The 18378-nt window shown below is 42.1% G+C and overlaps 1 protein-coding gene across 2 annotated transcripts in view; it reads left to right on the forward strand.

Moving 5' to 3' along the window:
* Positions 1 to 16384, forward strand: part of LOC146569962 (PDZ domain-containing RING finger protein 4) — a 117921-nt gene extending 101537 nt beyond the window's left edge. For both annotated transcript variants that reach the window (XM_085282690.1, XM_085282692.1), the window contains 6 exons: positions 1206 to 1308; positions 6558 to 6656; positions 9353 to 9415; positions 11631 to 11732; positions 12545 to 12673; positions 13437 to 16384. In XM_085282690.1, coding sequence (XP_085138816.1) covers positions 1206 to 1308; positions 6558 to 6656; positions 9353 to 9415; positions 11631 to 11732; positions 12545 to 12673; positions 13437 to 14909 — 1969 coding nt within the window. In that variant the 3' untranslated portion in view covers positions 14910 to 16384. The remainder of the gene's footprint in view (positions 1 to 1205; positions 1309 to 6557; positions 6657 to 9352; positions 9416 to 11630; positions 11733 to 12544; positions 12674 to 13436) is intronic.
* The last annotated feature ends 1994 nt before the right edge of the window (positions 16385 to 18378 follow it).

Genomic DNA, 18378 nt, shown 5'->3' on the forward strand with positions numbered 1-18378 from the left:
GTGTTATGTGTTGTGTTTATCTCAGAGGAGAAGTAAAGTGTGCACAAGAAAAGTTTAGCATAAAAGAATATCTAGGTTTCACCTCGAGGGAATGAGCAAGAGCAACACTGCAGCTTTATTGCACAGAGCCGAGAAATTAAGACTGCCCCATTGTTTGGTACAGTAGATGATTAATTCCAAAAACACTACACATTTTGAGTTGTATATTTCTTGTCATTGGAAGCTTGCGTAAGTATTCAGTCAGTTAAAGCAACTGTGTGTCAATATTGGAGATGTTATTTAAAAAAAACTGTCTGGGTAAGTATCTTGCATGCACGATATATATATCTATATATACTCAGTGTCACCATAGAAATCCTCACGGGAACTTCTGGCCTTAATTGGAGCTGCTTGGGGTATTATTTTGCCTCATGGAAGGTTTACAAGGTGATTAAAGCAAATGGGCTAATAAAAAAAGCTAGGCAACACAAAGGAATGTATGCCCGATCCTCACAGCCCCAGGCCAAGTCTGAATGTAATCAATGTGACCCATAAAACTCACATTTTCTTCTCTTCATCTGAGATCAGGTGCACAATCCAATATACGGCAGGTTTTATAGCTATAACAAAGGTTTTGGCATCTTATATTTGGGGCTAGATTGTAAATTTGTAATTGTGTTCTTTGCTCCCACTGCCAAATGTTGTTACATGAATAATATTGAGCGATCAAGCATTCTGACATTTACCAGTCTGTTTTTTTTTGTTTTTTTTTATCACTGGAAGGTTGTTTTGAGACAGTTTTACAGTCCTGGGTAATCTGGGAGTCAGACAGCCCCTGGAAACATCACTCAACGTGTTCGACAGAGTGTCTTTTTGAGGTTTTTGTCCACCGTGATTATCCTGTGCGGCACCAAAGCTTGCTCATCGCGTTAGGCCCTCACAATGCTGTTTTGTTCTGTGACTGAGGGAGGCATAATAGAATTACACTTTACAATGTGGGGGGTTTTGTCTGTCAAGAGCAGGAAGCAAATTACAGTATGTGGATATGCTGTTATTAACACTCCAGCACCAATGAAAGCTCTTGACAAATCCTTTCTTCTTCAGATTTCAGCTAAGACAAAAGCAACTAAGTCCTGTCACTGTCAAACTGAGGAAAAGCATCTTGCTTACACCAAAATCTCCACCTCTTTCTGTTTCCCTGGCTCCCTGTCCATCCCTTTTGACAGCTGTCATTCCCTTCATACAATGGACCAGGATTACTACGAAGGGACTGACTACCTCTCCCCTGTACCCGCTGATGGAGACAGGACAGAGGAGTTTGAGTATGAGGTAAGACTGATACTTGATATCGGTGGCAACTGGAATGGTCAATATTAGCTATAAGGGATTATTATCAAAAGTGTATGCATGCGAGTAGGATCCCTGCACAGGTGTGAAGTGTACATCTACATTCCTGCAAACACATTTCTCCTGTGCTCATCTATTAAGGACAAATCCCAGGGGCACTGTAGTGCGAGATAATCAGTCGCATCACAGTCCTCGCTTCTGTTGAAAATGACCAAAGCTTTTGCCCTCAAAAGGCGACAAGATAAAGTAGAAAACTTCCAAGTGCACCCGTTCTTGCTTGAGATTTGTAAGTTGTTTTCATGTGTCCGGAAGAGAAACCGAGGGAGCTGTTTGACTGAGTATGATCAAACCCAATTAAAGTGAGGTGTGTGTGGCAGCTGCTAGCAAGGAAAAAAAAATCTTTGCTTATGCGTCTTTCCCAAAGTGTAAGTAAGGGAAACAGTAGGATAGGTGACGCTTTGGAGGCTAATGATCTCTAGCACATTAGAGAATCGCTGATTCAGGGACAGGAAGTGATAAACAGACTGTGTCTGTTAACCGCTTTGGTCCAATATTCTTTATTTCCGAGTCATTGAGGTGTGAGCACAAAGTCAGCGAGGGCTCCTCTGGTCTGATGTATGATGATTGCTCACCCCTCCCTCCTCCTATTTGTTTCATTGAATTTGTTCTGAATGTTTTCACCCACTGAGGTTGAGCTGTTTCTTCACATCCTAAAGAGATTTGTGCACCCATTTGAATCGCAGAGGCTTGAGTGTCAAATCGGAACAAATATAATGTATTAAAGCATCTTTTTACGCCTCATTGCTATTAGCAAATCCTATTATACTCTGTGTGCTTTGCAGCCTTTCCACTTTCTTTTTTTCTTTTTTTAAATGCTTGCAGGGTTTTATACTACCCTGATGTTGTTCCACTTACTGTATGTCGACTGATAGTTTACCCACTTTGTAAGGGACACCGTGCTGGTACCAGGTTGGACTCTCTTTAGTTTCAGAACAGCCTTAATTCTGTCTGGTGCAAATTTATTATGGTGCTGAAAACACTCCTCAGAGACTTTGGTCCATATTGACACGATAAAATCACACAGTGACACATCCACAGTGCTAATAATATTTTACCAGGTGTTCTGTTGGATAATTGCATTTGAGTACGATGAACTTGGTGTCATGTTCAAGAAACCAGATTGAGGTTATTTGAGCTTTGTGACATGGTGTGTTATCCTGCTAGAAGCAGCCATCAGAAGACGGTTACACAGTCATAAAGTGATAAACATGGTGAGCAATTATACTCAGGTAAGCTGAGGTGTTTGCATGATGCTCAACTGCTACTAAGAGGCCAAATGTGTGCCAAGAAAATATCCTGATACCAATGCACCAACACCAGCATCTCCGGAGGATGGATCCATGCTCTCGTGTTGTTTACACACAGTTCTGAGCTCATCATCCAAATTTTGCAGCAGAAATTGAAACTCGTCAGCCCAGGCAACATTTTTCAATTATCAGTTTCTGAAATACTCAAACCAGTCTATCAGGCACCAACAACCATTCCACATTCAAAGTCACTTAAATCACCTTTCTTCCACACTCTGATGCTCTATTTGAACTTCAGCAGGTCTACGTGCTTAAATGCACCGAGTTGCTGCCATGTGATTTAATGAGATATTGGCATTAACAATCAGTTGCGCATGTGTACCTAACAAAGCAAGAGAGCAGATCAGTAATTTAATCCAGGTCTGGGGACATATGGACAGGACACAGGAAACCTTCCATTATATGGTTCATGTTAAGTTATAAAAACACAAGTGCTGAATTCTCTGACCTCACAAAATAACCTGACATCATTACACATTACAGGTTATAGCCGGTCATGTAATGGCATATAATTGTGTATTTAGAGGCATCCTTCATCTGATTGCGGTCTGTTGGTGTTGTATAAACACACACACTCGTATGAATATGTTGCAAAATTAAAAAAAAAAAAAAAATGTCCTTGTCATCCACCCTAGTTGTCTTAAACGCCTCAACTTGCATTGACCCGAAGGTATTGAGTGAAACATTTAACAAACACCTGCAACTTTCCGTGCTCACAAGTGCTCACCCCTTGTCGGGCTGAACGATGGCTGTAAAAGTATTAAAATCTTAATGCTGCCTTTTTTAAATCACTTCTCAGCTAGACACACACATGCAGAGCAAACTTTTACAGCTGCAGACTAATACGGAGACTCCAGTCATCGAGCATTACGCATCAATGCGATCGTGGCTCAGGAGTTGGGTGTTCGTCTTGGAAGGTTGCCGGTTCGAGCCCCGGCTCCGACAGTCTCAGTCGTTGTGTCCTTGGGCAAGACACTTCACCCGTTGCCTACTGGTGGTGGTCAGAGGGCCCGGTGGCGCCAGTGTCCGGCAGCCTCGACTCTGTCAGTGCGCCCCAGGGCAGCTGTGGCTACAATGTAGCTTGCCATCACCAGTGTGTGAATGGGTCGATGACTGAATGTAGTGTAAAGCGCTATACAAATACAGGCCGTTTGCCATTGCTAAAAGTTTCCTTTCATGTACGGTTGTAAAATAAGGCTCTAACATCACAAACCGGTTGGTGCCATCATGGTGGCTACAACCATCTTGTATTGAGATTCTATGCACTAAAACATACGTTTCCTAGAATTCCTGCATGCCTGTGGGGGCAAAACTATATTAGTAACCATTCCTGTGATTACCTCAGGTGAGTTCTGCAGACATGAAGTACTCCAAGCACAGAGATAGTCCTCCCAATTTCCCTGCCAGCGGTAGCCATCCGCACATTTCTGGCTGCTTTTTCAATTACTGGTAATCAAAAGTGCGATTATTATGACAGCATCCAATGTGCTTTGATGGTTGGTGGCAATCTTCTCCTTAATCACGCCATCGCAGTCATTAATTTATTGTCAGCCCTCGTCCCCGTGCTGCAATCTCCTTCCTGAGAGGCAGAGAGCTCGCCTGGAAAATAGAGGAAAAAAAACAAATGAAAAGAGAAGCGAGAGGCAGTGATTGCCGAATGCATTTGATGGTTCAGGAGTCAACCTCCTTTTGCAGAAGCTTCAGAGTGAGTGGGTGTTTTTTTTTCCAAACAATATATTCTTAAAACAAATAAAACAAAAAGAACATCTGATAAATAAAATGGGGTCACATCATTAGACACGCACAGATTTGATGCCTCATCCACCATGTAGTAATGGTGCCAGTCTATTTTCTCTGATCATTTAGCCGCAGGTTTGCAGCACTATATCTAGCTATTAATTAGTCAGAAGTAAGTTTAAGCTTGTTTTACGGAGCCAGATAGGGGTGATGCATTACCTGCTCACGCTGCTGCTTCGCCTCAGTCGCGGCAATTAATTTGTGTGGTTTATTTTTAGGCAGATGTCTCAGAGACGCTGCTAGTGATTTCCCACAGATATCCCACAATTTCACACATCATATTAGCATGCCAGATATGCACTGTCTCCTTGGCTCCCCATTACCTCCATGACTGCTCCACTGCCTCTGGAGCCGTGCTTCTTTAATAGTATCTCCTCCAACAATAGCATGATATCTCATTAGAAACATTTTTAATTTAACTAATGATTGATTTTTGCAGTTTATTTTGTTCAGGTAATCTACAGGTAAAGTTTCTTGCTTTTGTGTTGTTTACTAACGCATCAGCCGGGATTTTGCGCCGCCGCAGCTTCTGAGGCACTCAATTACAGATCTAAACTCCCACTCAGATGGAGATGCTGGAAAAAAAAAATCACAAAGCTCAGATGATGCAGATCTCCTTAAGCTCTTTGTCTCTGCATGTGCGAATGTGTGCTCTGTTGAGAAATATGTGTAGGTGTAAGCATAAGATGTGCACAGAGAACTGCTTGTGTGTGTGTGTGAGTCTACGGGATTGTGTACCCCAGCAGCAGCAGGTTGCTGGTCCAAAAACACGTCAATGATCTGTCACCGTGTGTGTGACAAGCTGAGATACGGGCGTGTGGGAAGAAATGAGTGGCAGTGGGGCAGGAAAAAATGGGAATTTAGCCTAAAGGTCTGTTTGTGTGTATGTGAGGAAGTGTGTGTGTGTGGTCTCAAAAACAGCTTAGTAGGGATAGCCAGAAGCAGCAGCCATTGGCCTTTCCCCCCCTTTTTTCCCTCATCTCATGCCAACATGGCCAGACCCATCCCCCCTCCCCCAAAGCCACCCATCCACTTCTGGAAAGTCCGCCACATCTGACACGTGTAACCAGCCAACCTGCTCCTTGTCAAAGAGGAAATGACTCTCACGGTTTCTGTCTGAGACCCCTCTGAGCCCCACCAGAATCCTCACCGCCACCTTATTTCTCTCGGCCCCCACCATCCTCCCCTTCACTCAACCACCTCGTTCCTGCTGCTGAGAGTGTTTTGCTGCTCTAATGAAGACCTTGGGAGGAGAGGCCATTTCACACTTGATTCCCTCCAACACCCTTGATATGTTTGAGCATTTGAAGATGGAGTGTAGGCCTGTGCTGCGCCGTGTTTGGCTGCACAGTGGCTAAAAGAAACAGAGTGCAAAGTGGTTTTAAGAGTTTACAAACTGAAGAAAATAAAAGAAGCTCCACCAAAACGAGGAGCTAAAACGAGGAGGGGAACTTGTGTGATTTTTACTTTTTTCCACTAGTGTTTATTAAAGACGAATAATTCATGTATTCACCAGGGTACCACGCTATAATCCAAGAGCCTCCTGGGAAATTTGCAGACCACTGATTTGTTAGTCAATAGTTTATCTCTCCCCACAGGACACGGAGGAGTAGTTTAGTACTGTAGCAAGTGTGTATTTCTGATGTCATTAGCATATAGTTTATTTATAGTCTAATATTTTATAACTTAGCAGAGACTTGAAAGAGAAAAACTCAGTCCTCTGACATTTATCAAAGCCCCTCCGATCAAACTCACAGAGCCAAGAATGTCTTTCATGATCAAACACTTTCAATCCTAAAAAACCTCAGAAAAGTTGGAAATCCAGACTCAAAAATCTTATAGTTTTATTTTGCGCTGAACTTAAAGGACCTCATCAGTGGAACAGCCTCTTTGTGTTTGTGTAGCCATTGCCAAGCTCGTGCTTTTACGTTAAGTGTTTAGAATTTACATCATTCAGTTTGTGTTTCTTCCTTTAAAGGTTAGAGGAGTCTGTCTCTTGGACCCTCCAAACCTTTTAGTAAAATCACTCCATCTTCTTGATCTTTTTTTCCGTTCTTTTCCACTTAGGAAGTAGAACTGTGTCGACTCAACAGCCAAGAGAAGCTGGGCCTAACTCTGTGCTACAGGACAGATGAAGAAGAAGATGTGGCCATCTATGTTAGCGAGGTGAGTAGATAACTTGCCCCGCACTTAAATAAAATAAAGACGTTCATACGAGACATCTGCAAACAATTACCTTGAGTGTGAGTACTGTGAATACATAATTTCATACATTAGTCACTAAGCTCAAGGGTTTTGTGACACTGGCATGTACACAATCACACAAAACCCTGAATCAGTACCTGCTCATTTCTAGGGCATCAACTACTGCCCTTTTGTTTCACAGATACCCACTAGCTGTCCTTTGGCATGTGTGTCATATACATGTAACCATTTTATAGACTGTAGTAGGAAGGGTCTCGCTTCCACTGGGATGCTTTTTAAGTACCCTCTGGGATCAAATTTAAATGTGCTGTCAAAGTGTCATTTTTCAGTCATTTTTAAACAAAGGCAGTTTCCTCACCCCAATCGTGAAGTTTTCGATGTCTCAAGCTAAGCAGCAGGGGAAGGGAAAACGGAGCTCAGGACACAAAGCTCTAAAACAAGTCACGAACTGCAGTCTCCTGCCTGATAGACCTGCCATGTATTCCACAGCCACCCCTCTAACCTGCGTGCTCTATCAGTCTTTCAAACCGGCCTGCTAACCCTCTGTGTCCAAAACGGTTACAGATGGTGTGTCGAGGCACCAACGCTAGCAAAATCAGACAGAATATGAGATGCAGCAATCCAAATTTGTCCTGTTTCAACACAATCATAACTTAGTGTTTAACTTAACAATCTGCATTCCTCAGTGTGAAGAAGAGACTGGAGATCTTTCTTTTATGTGGTGACATCTGTAAACACAAACATAAAAAATTATCATTTCGAGCTGATGACACAGGTGACGATGACATTAACCAAGGTGACGACAGCTCGTTTGGATGCCGTGAGTGCGATAAAGGCTGCACAAATCTAGACTGAGAGAGAGAAGCTGACAGGGAACAGCATTGTAGTCATTGGACCTTTTCAGTCATGCCAAGTAAAAACTCTACTGGCCCTTGTGTTGTGTTAGTTCATGTAGTCAATACAGCACAGCAGACGGATGAGAGTAAGGATCCAAAATCTGTAATGAATGAGACACTATGTATCCTGTATCTTCTTCCTGACAGCCATTTTTAATCCAGCAACCAGATTTAGGGCTGCTAACCATTTGAAAGATGATATTTCTAGCATACTCCAGTATATACATATTCTAACACTTAAATATTAAGTATCTTCCCTCATCAGTACTTTGATGAAATGTCTAATGAAAAATCTCACACAAAATTTAATATTCATCTTCAATGTAAGAAACAACAATTTCTTTATTTGGTGACGTTTTAAAATTGAATTCTTTTTATCAAATCTGACATTACTGAACAGTTTAGCATTGATCTGTGTGTGCGTGATCATACTGTCAGTTCACCAGAAACAAAATGAATGCCAAGACAGCAAACAACAACAAAAAAGAGGAAGAAGAAAAAAAACACAGAAGTGCTTTCAGGTCTTGTCTTTGTTGTTCATCCAGTCTCAGTGCAGCTGACAACAAGCAGGCACTGGCATACATGTAAAGAGAGAGACTATTTTTCTCCCACTTGTTGGAAGCATAGAAAATGCCATTCTCCGCTCTCCTCAACTTTCAAATTCGTTTGAAGTCGACTTGGACCATGCAAGGTGTTCTCTTTGAGAGCTGAGTAGAATATAAATCACTGTGGTCGCTGGCTCCTGGCAGCATCTTTAAGTGTTTACTCTATAAAAAGTAGGGCTAAGAGGAGTGCACTGCATTTACATGAGATGTCTGAATGTCACTGTATGCTGGCTGCACTGGGAGTTGAGTGGGGGAAGAATACAAGGTTATTTTAAAACAAGTAGAATTTTCCAAATTTAGATTGTTGAATGGCCATTTTCCATTTTACTGTCTCATAGCACAGTGGGTGAATACATGTGGCTGATTCTCTAGACTTTTCAGTTCACCTGCTGTTTCTTTACTGCTCTGCCAGAGCCTCTTGCCCTTTTTCCTCTCACAGTTCAAAAACAGTTAAAAAAGGAAACAAACGTACAAAAAAGAATAAAGCTAAGAGGCAAAGCTAAGAAACTCATTCCGTAAACAGCGGTTTTGCCACTAACAATGTCATCTTCAACACGTAAACGGTTGTAAGTTATTCACGATCTGAAGTTCTCTCCTTGACTGCTGAGAAATTACCTTCAATTTCCTCTTTTTCCTCCAGCCCTTCACTAATTCCTGCCTGGGGACTTCTGTCCCAGTCTAATGAGCGGCCCTCTGTGTAGGAGTGAACTATCATGAAGATGGAGTGCTTGAACACCTCCTTGTCTGCCGAGATCTTATCTGATAGGAAAAAGTGAAACGAATGGCCCCAGATGCCGATTGATTGGTCAATGAAAGAGTGCTCTGCCCTCTTGTTGACTAGCATTAGTTACATGAGGAGCAGGTGCACGATGTACTGGAGTTGAGTTACGGGCTGGAGATGCTATATGCAGAGACTTGTTTTTTATCAAGTTGTCAAAAAAATAATAACTGAGGCAGGTGCAATCGATGTCTTGGATGATAAAGGTGATGATTTAGCTTCTTCCTCAGGCTTTCAGGAAACAATAAAAGGAACACATCAAATGGTCGGGAATGGTCTGGACAGCTATCACACAATACTTCCAGCCACATCTAGACTCTCTCGAATGAAGATTGAAAGTGTTTCATGTATAATTTTGTGCCTTCTCCACCTTCACAGATAAGTCCAAACAGCATCGCTGCCAGAGATGGACGAATCCGGGAGGGGGATCGCATTTTACAGGTGCAGTAAAGCACTCGCTGGTCACCTCCACACTGGCTTTTATTAGGTTCAAAATAAAATTCTTCTTCTATTTTGTCACACTCAACCACTGTCTCCCAGCAAGAGAGCCCATTCATTTTTAATGGCAGCACATTAAAGGGGGAACTTGCACCCGCTGTGACTGTTAAAGAGGGAGAAATGTCCCCCTGGCTGTTTTAGTTACCGACTCAGCACCAGCAGGGTTTTTTAAGAGTTCTGGTTGGGAGTGACACTGTGCTGCTGCCTCCTGTGGGATAGCTGAGAGGCAGTAACTGCTATTAGCCCCTAGCTAGATATCCAGGCTTGAGATTTGGAATGGCTACTGACAAGGACCGACGTTTGTTAGAGCTCTGGGTTGGATCGTGTTGTTTCTGTGGGATAGGTATGCGATTACAGTGTTTGTCACCATAATAGCTTCATAATAGCTTGTTAAGCCAGTGTTAATGGATTCATGGTTGCCATAAAACAAACTGAAAACATCTGAGATACCACCTCCAGAATTTTGGACTTGTATGTTTTACCAATAATCTGTGTCTGTATGGAAGCAATTTTGGGGCTGTCTTCCCTTTATTGTGATGGAACAGATGGAACCCAGGGCTCTGCATTAGCTTTATGGATTAGCTGCTCATCCCAGAGAGTTAAACCTGCACCCTTGTATAAAGACAATTTCATCTTTTTTTTCACTTGTCTGTCTTGAACACCAGGCAAAAAAAACATGCTTCCAACATACATATTTTGCTTCCAAGGAGCCATACTTTTTTAAAGTGGTCTTGAGCAATAGTTCTTTACACTTTCTCAAGATCTTTCAAAGTTTTTCTTTGGACATTGACTGCTTTTTCACTTATTTTCACCCCTGAAATTTCTCTCCTGACATCGCTGGGCATATTATAGCAGCATAAAACAGTAACTGTTGTATCCGCACATAGCAGACAACTTATCAAAGAACCTATTTTAATTTGGATTTTCATCTTTTTGTTCCAATTTCTTTGTTGAATGTATAACTAAATGCACAGTACACAGTAATATTTTTGCAGCAACATGGTCATTCTTACCTGTTAGCCAAAAACTTAGCATATCTCAGCATGGTGGCGTTTCCTTAAATACATTTAAAAATATGGGACAAAAGAAGAAATGAGAGAGCTAAAAATAATGATCTACAGCAGATAAACAGTTTCTGAAAGTCGTGTTCTTTAGAGAAACGGAAAAAATTAATTAAAGACCCGACAAAGGACCTAAGAGATGTGCCGGTTGAGCCAACTACTGTTTGCTAAAGCCTCATCAGAAATGGTCTCAGTGGAAGGGTGGCTGTCAAGAAGCCATTGTTAAAGATGGGAAACAGGGAGAAAAGACTGAGGCTTTACCAAATTACAGAACAAGTAAACTGAAAATCAGTAGCAACCGGTCTTTTGGAATGATGCCAGTGATTCCAAACACGCTGCCAATGCAGTAAAACTATATCTGGACAGAAAAAATACACTGTTGTTCTAGTCACTGTGGGATCATCTTAACAAAGAATAAAACAAAAGGCAGTCAACATCCAAAGAAGAGCTTTAAAACTCCTTCAAGATGCCTGGAGAGCCGAAGACTTTATACAGAAATTATAAGACAGCTTGTCTAAGTGAGTGAAAGTTGTACAGACTCTGTTTCTTTTATATATATTTGACCATCTTGGGAGGGAAAGAGAGAGACGGAAATAGTCTGCCTGGCCTATAATAGCTATGTGAAGTGGATCCATGAGTGCTACTGGTCTAATTGTCTCAACAGTACATGTTGTGTGGCTGATTTGAACAAAGGGAAGCGGTGTGCGTAGGTTTGTGAGGCAGACGGGTACTCTGGCACTATTATCCACTAGTGACAGGGCCATTACTCTGCCTGCAAAAAGATGGACGCCACCTGTCAGTGGCCAGTTAATTGTACGGCTAGATGTATGTATGCTGCTTTGGTGGACACAACACCTCCGTCAGCCCACGGCCGGTGGCTCATTCATAATCGCTGCTGGGTCCAGATTTATTACAGAGAGGGTTGACAATTTGCCCAGGAAAAGGGCACTACTGTCCAATGTGTTTCAGTGTGGCATTTTGTTTTTCTTAAGGGCATTTGCATTAGAGCGATGAACCTGTGTGTTCGTGCCTGTGTTGAAATTTTTGCTTGTTTGTGTTTCACCTAATATGGTCTTAATCGTGTTTGTCGTCTTCAGATTAATGGCCAGGATGTACAGGACAGGGAGGAAGCCATGGCTGCACTCTCCAGTGACGAGTGCAGGAACATCATACTGCTGGTTGCCAGACCTGAGATGCAGGTGAGAAATAATCACACATTCAACTCACACTGACTTATTATGCACTGAAGTCAAATAGTAAAAACTAATTTCCTCGACTTGTCTTTGGAAAAGAAAAGAAACTAAGTTTGAAGTGACAAAGACTTACAAAAGAACAACCGTGGAGCTAAGATAACCCAGCTGCTTTTGAACTGTCTGGACATAATCTACAGTTTACATAACCTGTATGGTTTCAAATTCAGGCTTTTACTGTACTGTACTGTGTATTTGCTCAAAGAAGACCTCAGCAGTTTGGTGTAGCCACCAACGCCCTCCCACCACATGTAACCACTCCTACTGCAAGCCACGACTGAGACCTCATCATGTTTTATTTTTATGTAGCGCCACTGTAATTGACTTCCAACGGTAAGCCATAAAAGCTAATGGCATGCTAATGTGGAGTGAGTTCAGGCCCAGGGCCGATGACAAACTAAGTGGAAGGACTCTGCCGCAGTGCAGAGGAACTGGAAGCAATACTAGGCTCTTTAATTAAATGCATTTTAGTAGTAAATCTGAAGTCATCAGATATGGATACCATTTGGTTTGCATCAGATGTACAAACAGATGATGGATGATGTGGATGATACGGCCTAACAGGTTAAAAGTGGTGGCCATCAAGTTACGTGGTTCTGATTCTACGATTAGAGTCCATGTTTAAAAGATGAGGACTGTATATCTGTCAAATGTGAATCATGACGCTTGTTATTACCCAAAAAGGATAACAAAAATGTCACTAAGCCACTAGCCTAAACCCTTTCCTTCACCATATGCTTTCCTTCTTCCTTCACCTATAGCTGGAAGAAGCCTGGCTGGATGATGAACATAGCGAGTTCCTGGAGCAACTGAAGATGGAAATGTTGGAGGAGCAGCAAAGAGAGGAAATGGAATTAGCTGCCTTACAAGAGGAACAGGAGAATGAACAGGTCAGACAGCATCGAGACATATTGACCCTGCCAGTAATGAGCAAGTGAATGAAAAAGCTTATCTCCATGTAAGAAATTCTGAAGCTTCTAAAACTCAGCAAGGAGAAAAAAAAGGACAGCTCATTGCGACAGATCATTATACACAGCCAATATTATCTTTGATGCCATTTCTATCATAAGACAAACTGTTCATCAACTTTCTTTGCAAAACCGAGTCAAAACAAGCTTCTCCCTGTGAAATGTGAGCGTTAAATTCCGATTATGAATATTTATGGAGGGGGACCGTTGAACCATTTAAATTCCAAACATTAGTAACCGTGATTTAAAATTCTGTTTTGCTGAGAGGATAGCATACCTCAAAAATCCATATAAATGGGACTTCAAAGACATGGCAGAGAGGAGACAATCCCTGAAGTAACAGAGCTGGTTAACAGAGTTATGCACAACAACATATATATTCCTTCAGGGGAATGCAGAAGAGGGATGCACTTCTTGAACTCTTAAAAAGTTCTTGTGACTTTTTGTTATTGTTTTTTTTTCCCCTCGCTCCATGATTAAATCAGAGAATAAATTCAGAATAAGCATGTTTCTGTATTACCAAACAGAAAGTCTGTACATTTAGGTTTAATTACCTTGCTTTCAAAAAGAGCGTAGCTGTTGCACATTCATGTACAACGCATGTTTATGTTGTACACAGCTGCATATCCCATAGTTGTTATCTATCTAGAAGTAATTCACGCTGATTCTCTTCAACTTATTTCAGAGAACAGAGGATGATAAGCCCACTTGTTCCACACTCCCTCATCATAAGGACAATGTACTGAGCATAAAGGACAGGATGGGGAACTCGCAGCATAATGTCATGGCACATATCCAGAAACGTCTGTCCCAGTGCCTGAAAGACAGTCGGGACACGCACTCTACCACCAGCTCCATGCGGCTAGACGACAAAACGGATGAGGATGACGATGAAGCAGAAGGTGATCGCTTCCAGCAGCTCTTGGAACTGAAATGTCAAATACGCAACAGCGGCGAGTACGACCTGTTCTACAGCCGCCGGAGCACTATTGAGTGCAGCATGGGGGAGCAGGCGGGGGTACAGCACGAGCTGCGTATGCTCAATGAGGAACTGCGCAGCATCGAGCTTGAATGTCAGAACATCATGCAGGCCCACAAACTTCGTAAGGGTCAGCAGTCTCCCTCAGTGGGCCATTCTACACCCTCCACCAAAATCCAAAGCTTTCACCGCGGTGAGCCCTCAAAGGGTAAGCTGGCCGACATTAACGAGAGGCTAGAGAAATCGGACAAGGACAGCTCCAGTGCCTACAACACAGCAGAGAGTTCACGCAGCACCCCTCTGGCAATGGACCGCTCCCCGGAGCACTCACTCCAGAGAATGGTTAGTCTTACAAACCAGAGGAACCTCTGCAGCGGCCTCGCTGCTGGTCATTCTCTTAGCCTGAGCCCCATCCCAGCGTGCCGCGCTCCAGTCCTGGGTAAGAGCAGCAGCCCTGACCACAGCAATCCTTCTGAGTCAGACCAAACACCTCAGGCTGAGGAAGAGAGCAGAGGGAAACTAAACCAAAGCGCTTCCCGAAATCCATACTTCTCACCTTCTCACAGTTCCCAGCAGAGGCAGACCAACATCCCAGCTCACGCCCGCCACTACCAGAGCTACATGCAGCTGATACAACAGCGCTCAGCTGTAGAGTACGCTCAGAGCCAGCTCAGTCTACTTAGCGTCTGTAAAGAGCCTCAGAGGCCCATTACAGAGCCCAAGATGGAGTGGAAGGTCAAGATCCGTAGTGACGGTACCCGCTACATCACCAAGAGGCCTGTGAGAGACAAGATCCTGAAGGAGCGAGCCCTAAAGATTAAAGAGGAACGCAGCGGGGGAATGACGACAGATGACGACGCAATGAGTGAAATGAAGATGGGGAGGTACTGGAGTAAAGAGGAAAGAAAGCAGCACCTCGTCAGAGCGAAAGAACAGCGGAAGAGGCGAGAGTTCATGCAGCGCAGTCGGCTGGAGAGCTTGAGGGAGAACCCTCAGAGCAGCAGTGAGGGTCGAAAGGAAGTCAGCATCATAGAGCTCAGCCACAAGAAGATGATGAAGAAACGCAACAAGAAGATCTTGGATAACTGGATGACAATCCAGGAGCTGATGACTCATGGTACCAAGGCCCCAGAGGGAGCTAAGGTACACAATGCCTTCCTTTCAGTCACTACTGTATAAAAAAACAAAACAAACACACACATTCTACCCCATGTGGTACGACATACTTGCCTCGTTAAATGTGGCATTTTTACATGGACAATAGGAATATTTTTCACACTTTGTAACCCAAAAAAAGCATTTTGTAAAGAATTTATCAGCGGCATCATGACATTTTGATGTTTTTCCAAGATTGTTTTTTTCACATCTCTCTGTGGGAAAAAGCATTTTTTCTATGATACAATGACAATACAATTATTTTGTTATTTTACGCGAAACATGTTTATCTTTTCAATTCTATTTTCATATTTATGTTGTAACCACTTAACTCAAGACAGTTCTAAGAGACTTTTTTTTCTTTTATGTAATATGCACACTTACCAATGGAGCATCAGCCGGTCATTTGCTTTTTACTTTTTTAAATAAATACAAACTAACGTATACGTATGCAGTCTTTGTCTCCTATTCAAAGCAAAGGAGACGTGGACATAGTTACTCCTCATTGTCCTGAATTTTAAAGACAATTCCCATGGAAACGAGGAGGTGGGAGGGGGTAAAGATTTGGCGCTGCACGTTGAATTGAATTGTTATCAGCAATTTGCAAAAACATCTTTAAAAAAGTTGGATACCTCATTTTACAGCAAAGCACGTGTTGTTTCTATAACCTCAACAACAAAGCTACAAATTGGGAACAAATCAAAGCTGCTGCACTAACAGTTTAGTGGGGAAATACAGTTTTGGACACAGAATCACATGTCTTAAAACTTTTAAATACTTTTGATTCATTAGTAAAGAGGACATTTAAAAAAAATGTCCTGATATGCTTTGTTTGTCTGGTTTGGCAGCTTTGGGTACAATTTTTGTATTCAGTTTTATTTTGTGGGTTTATTTTCTACATGTATGACAACAGATGAACCTTCCCATAGCTTTTACATATCAGTACTTTTTACTCTCCCACATACACCTTAACTCAGCATAGCCTTAACAACCAGACACGAATCAACGGCGATCAAGTTGCCAGTTCTGTGGCGACTTGATTTCAACCGCAAAACTGTCTGTGTATCTTTGCAACAGAGATATTTTGTTCAGACTTATTCATACATTGTATGATTTGAGTTTTTGACAACTGGAAACATTCATATATATTGTATAATAGTTCTGATTCATATTTGCAGTTAGATCAAAGTGGTGTTAGGATGATTGCCACTGAGCAGGACTCAGAACACAGCATTTTAGAACTGGTGAGATAAACGGGTTGCCATTTATCAAAAGTCTTATAGTCCAGTTACGTGTATAGTAAACTCCATCCAAATGAATACTTTTTAAGTGAAGTATTGTAAATTTGAAATTTTTGAAAACCAAGTCCTGTAACGTTTTAAGTCGATGTCTGATGGTCTGAAGTAAAGCGTAGGTGGAACATTTGTAGCCAGGTAAAATGTGTTATAATGGTGATCTTTGCAAAAGAAATGATAATAAATTATTGGGTTTTTATATAACTTTGCACTGGACTGTGTTTTTTTTTTTTTTTTTTTTCATTAAGAAAATTTGAATTTAGTTGGTGCCAAAAACTTCCAAAAACAAAAATGCTGGTGAACAACACTGAACCTTAACACACTGCTAACATAATCTTGACATAATACTAATGAATTGTCCAATTTCTGTGTGATAATTGTGCATGGAAGTGTATAAAGAAGAGAGGTGGATGTTGTTGGGAAATGGTGCAAGCAGGAAAAGTGAACTGTGACAGAAAGTACAGCAAGCCCCCCCCAGGGCACGGAGCAGCCTTGTGAAGTGAAACAGAATTACTTGTTCACTCAGCACACATTCACCTTCTATATCTCCTGAAACATGACTCAGTGAATAAGGTAAGTTATTAAACAGAAGGAGATTTCAATTAAAATCTGCTTCCACTTGAATGGCTTTGTGTTCATTAAAATGTGCCAACCACTTAATCATCGCTATGGCCTTGTCATACGCACAGGGAGAGCTACTGGGATACTCTGGTGTCTACATTATCTCAATCTGTCATGTGCTATAGATGAAATTGAAGTGTCATGAATACCATATTGCCCGAATACTGGTTTGTACTTTGTTTTCATTTAACTGAGAACCATTTTAAGAAACTGGTAAAAATATGAGAAGTCTTGTTGATTTTTTTTTTTTTTAAAGTAAACTATTCCATGAGTGAAATACAATTAATTTACACAGAGAGAAGTTCAGAAGGAGTGTCGTCGTGGATCTTGAGAAAGCATGTGAGGATCTGTGGAGAGGAACTGTGGTACTACATGAGGAAGCCAGGAGTTGGAGAGAAGAATGTGAAGGTGGTGCTGGACATGTATGAGGACAGCGACAGTTGGGAGCTGTGTAGTAGAACTGACAGATCAGTTCTAAGTCGGGGTGGATTTACATCAGGGTCTCACCCCCTTCTAGTTTGCATGATGACAGATGACGTCAGGCGGGAGTATCTGTGGACTATGATGCTTGCAGATGACATTGTCTAAGTCAGCGTCCTCCAACCTTTTTTGCGCCACGGACCGGTTTATGCCCGACAATATTTTCACGGACCGGCCTTTAAGGTGTCGCGGATAAATACAACAAAATAAAACTAGTACCGGTACCGAAAAAAAGAAGATTTATTCATAACACACGTGAAAAGACCCAGGAAAACAGAGTTAACGATAAAAACGATAACAAAATAACGCTGAAAACCGATAAAAACCCGGAAAACCATACATTTCACACCTGAGCCTCAACTCTCGCGGCCCGGTACCAAACGACTCACGGACCGGTACCGGTCTGAGGCCCGGGGATTGGGGACCGCTGCTCTAAGGAGCTTGGAAAGAAGACTACGTTGACCTGGATGAAGGAGAACCTTCACAGACATTTTGCAGATGACATTGTTACCTGTAGTGAGAGGAGGGAGCAGGTGGAAGAGAGGTGGAGGTATGCCCTGGAGAAAGGAAGAATGAAAGTCAGGAGAAGCAAGACAAAACACATGTGAGTGAATGAGCAGGAGACAGGTTGTAAAACTGAAGGCAGGCAAGTTCATATACATGGCCAATGCAATGACAGAGAGTGCAGGCAGCATGGAGTTAGTGGAGACACCTGTCAGTGGTGATTTGTGACAGAAAGGGAAGGTGACAAGATGTACTTAACACATTGCTTCAGGCAGACCAACTGTGGTGACCTCTAAAGGGAGCAGGTGAAAGAGGAAGAAGTAGACACTGTCCCAGAATTATGGGAACACCGAAACCACACAACATATTTTTGCAAGCTATTATATAGAGCTTTCTTACTGAAATTATGCAAAGGTTTCATGTCTGAGGCAGCTGGATTGGTCGACTTTCCCAGTGCAGTCCATGTTAGCATCCATCCCAAAATAATGATGGGGATTGTCTGGTGAATTCAAGGCTACATGAGCAACATATGAAAAAAGTGGTAAACTTCTGACTTGACCTTCCCATTTTCCAGAGTACACACGGCTTAGGAA

This window comes from Mchenga conophoros, linkage group LG7, assembly GCF_057382185.1.
Source record: "Mchenga conophoros isolate Kocher_MC1m ecotype Shallow Benthic linkage group LG7, M_conophoros_male_GT1.1, whole genome shotgun sequence".
NCBI lineage: Eukaryota > Metazoa > Chordata > Actinopteri > Cichliformes > Cichlidae > Mchenga > Mchenga conophoros.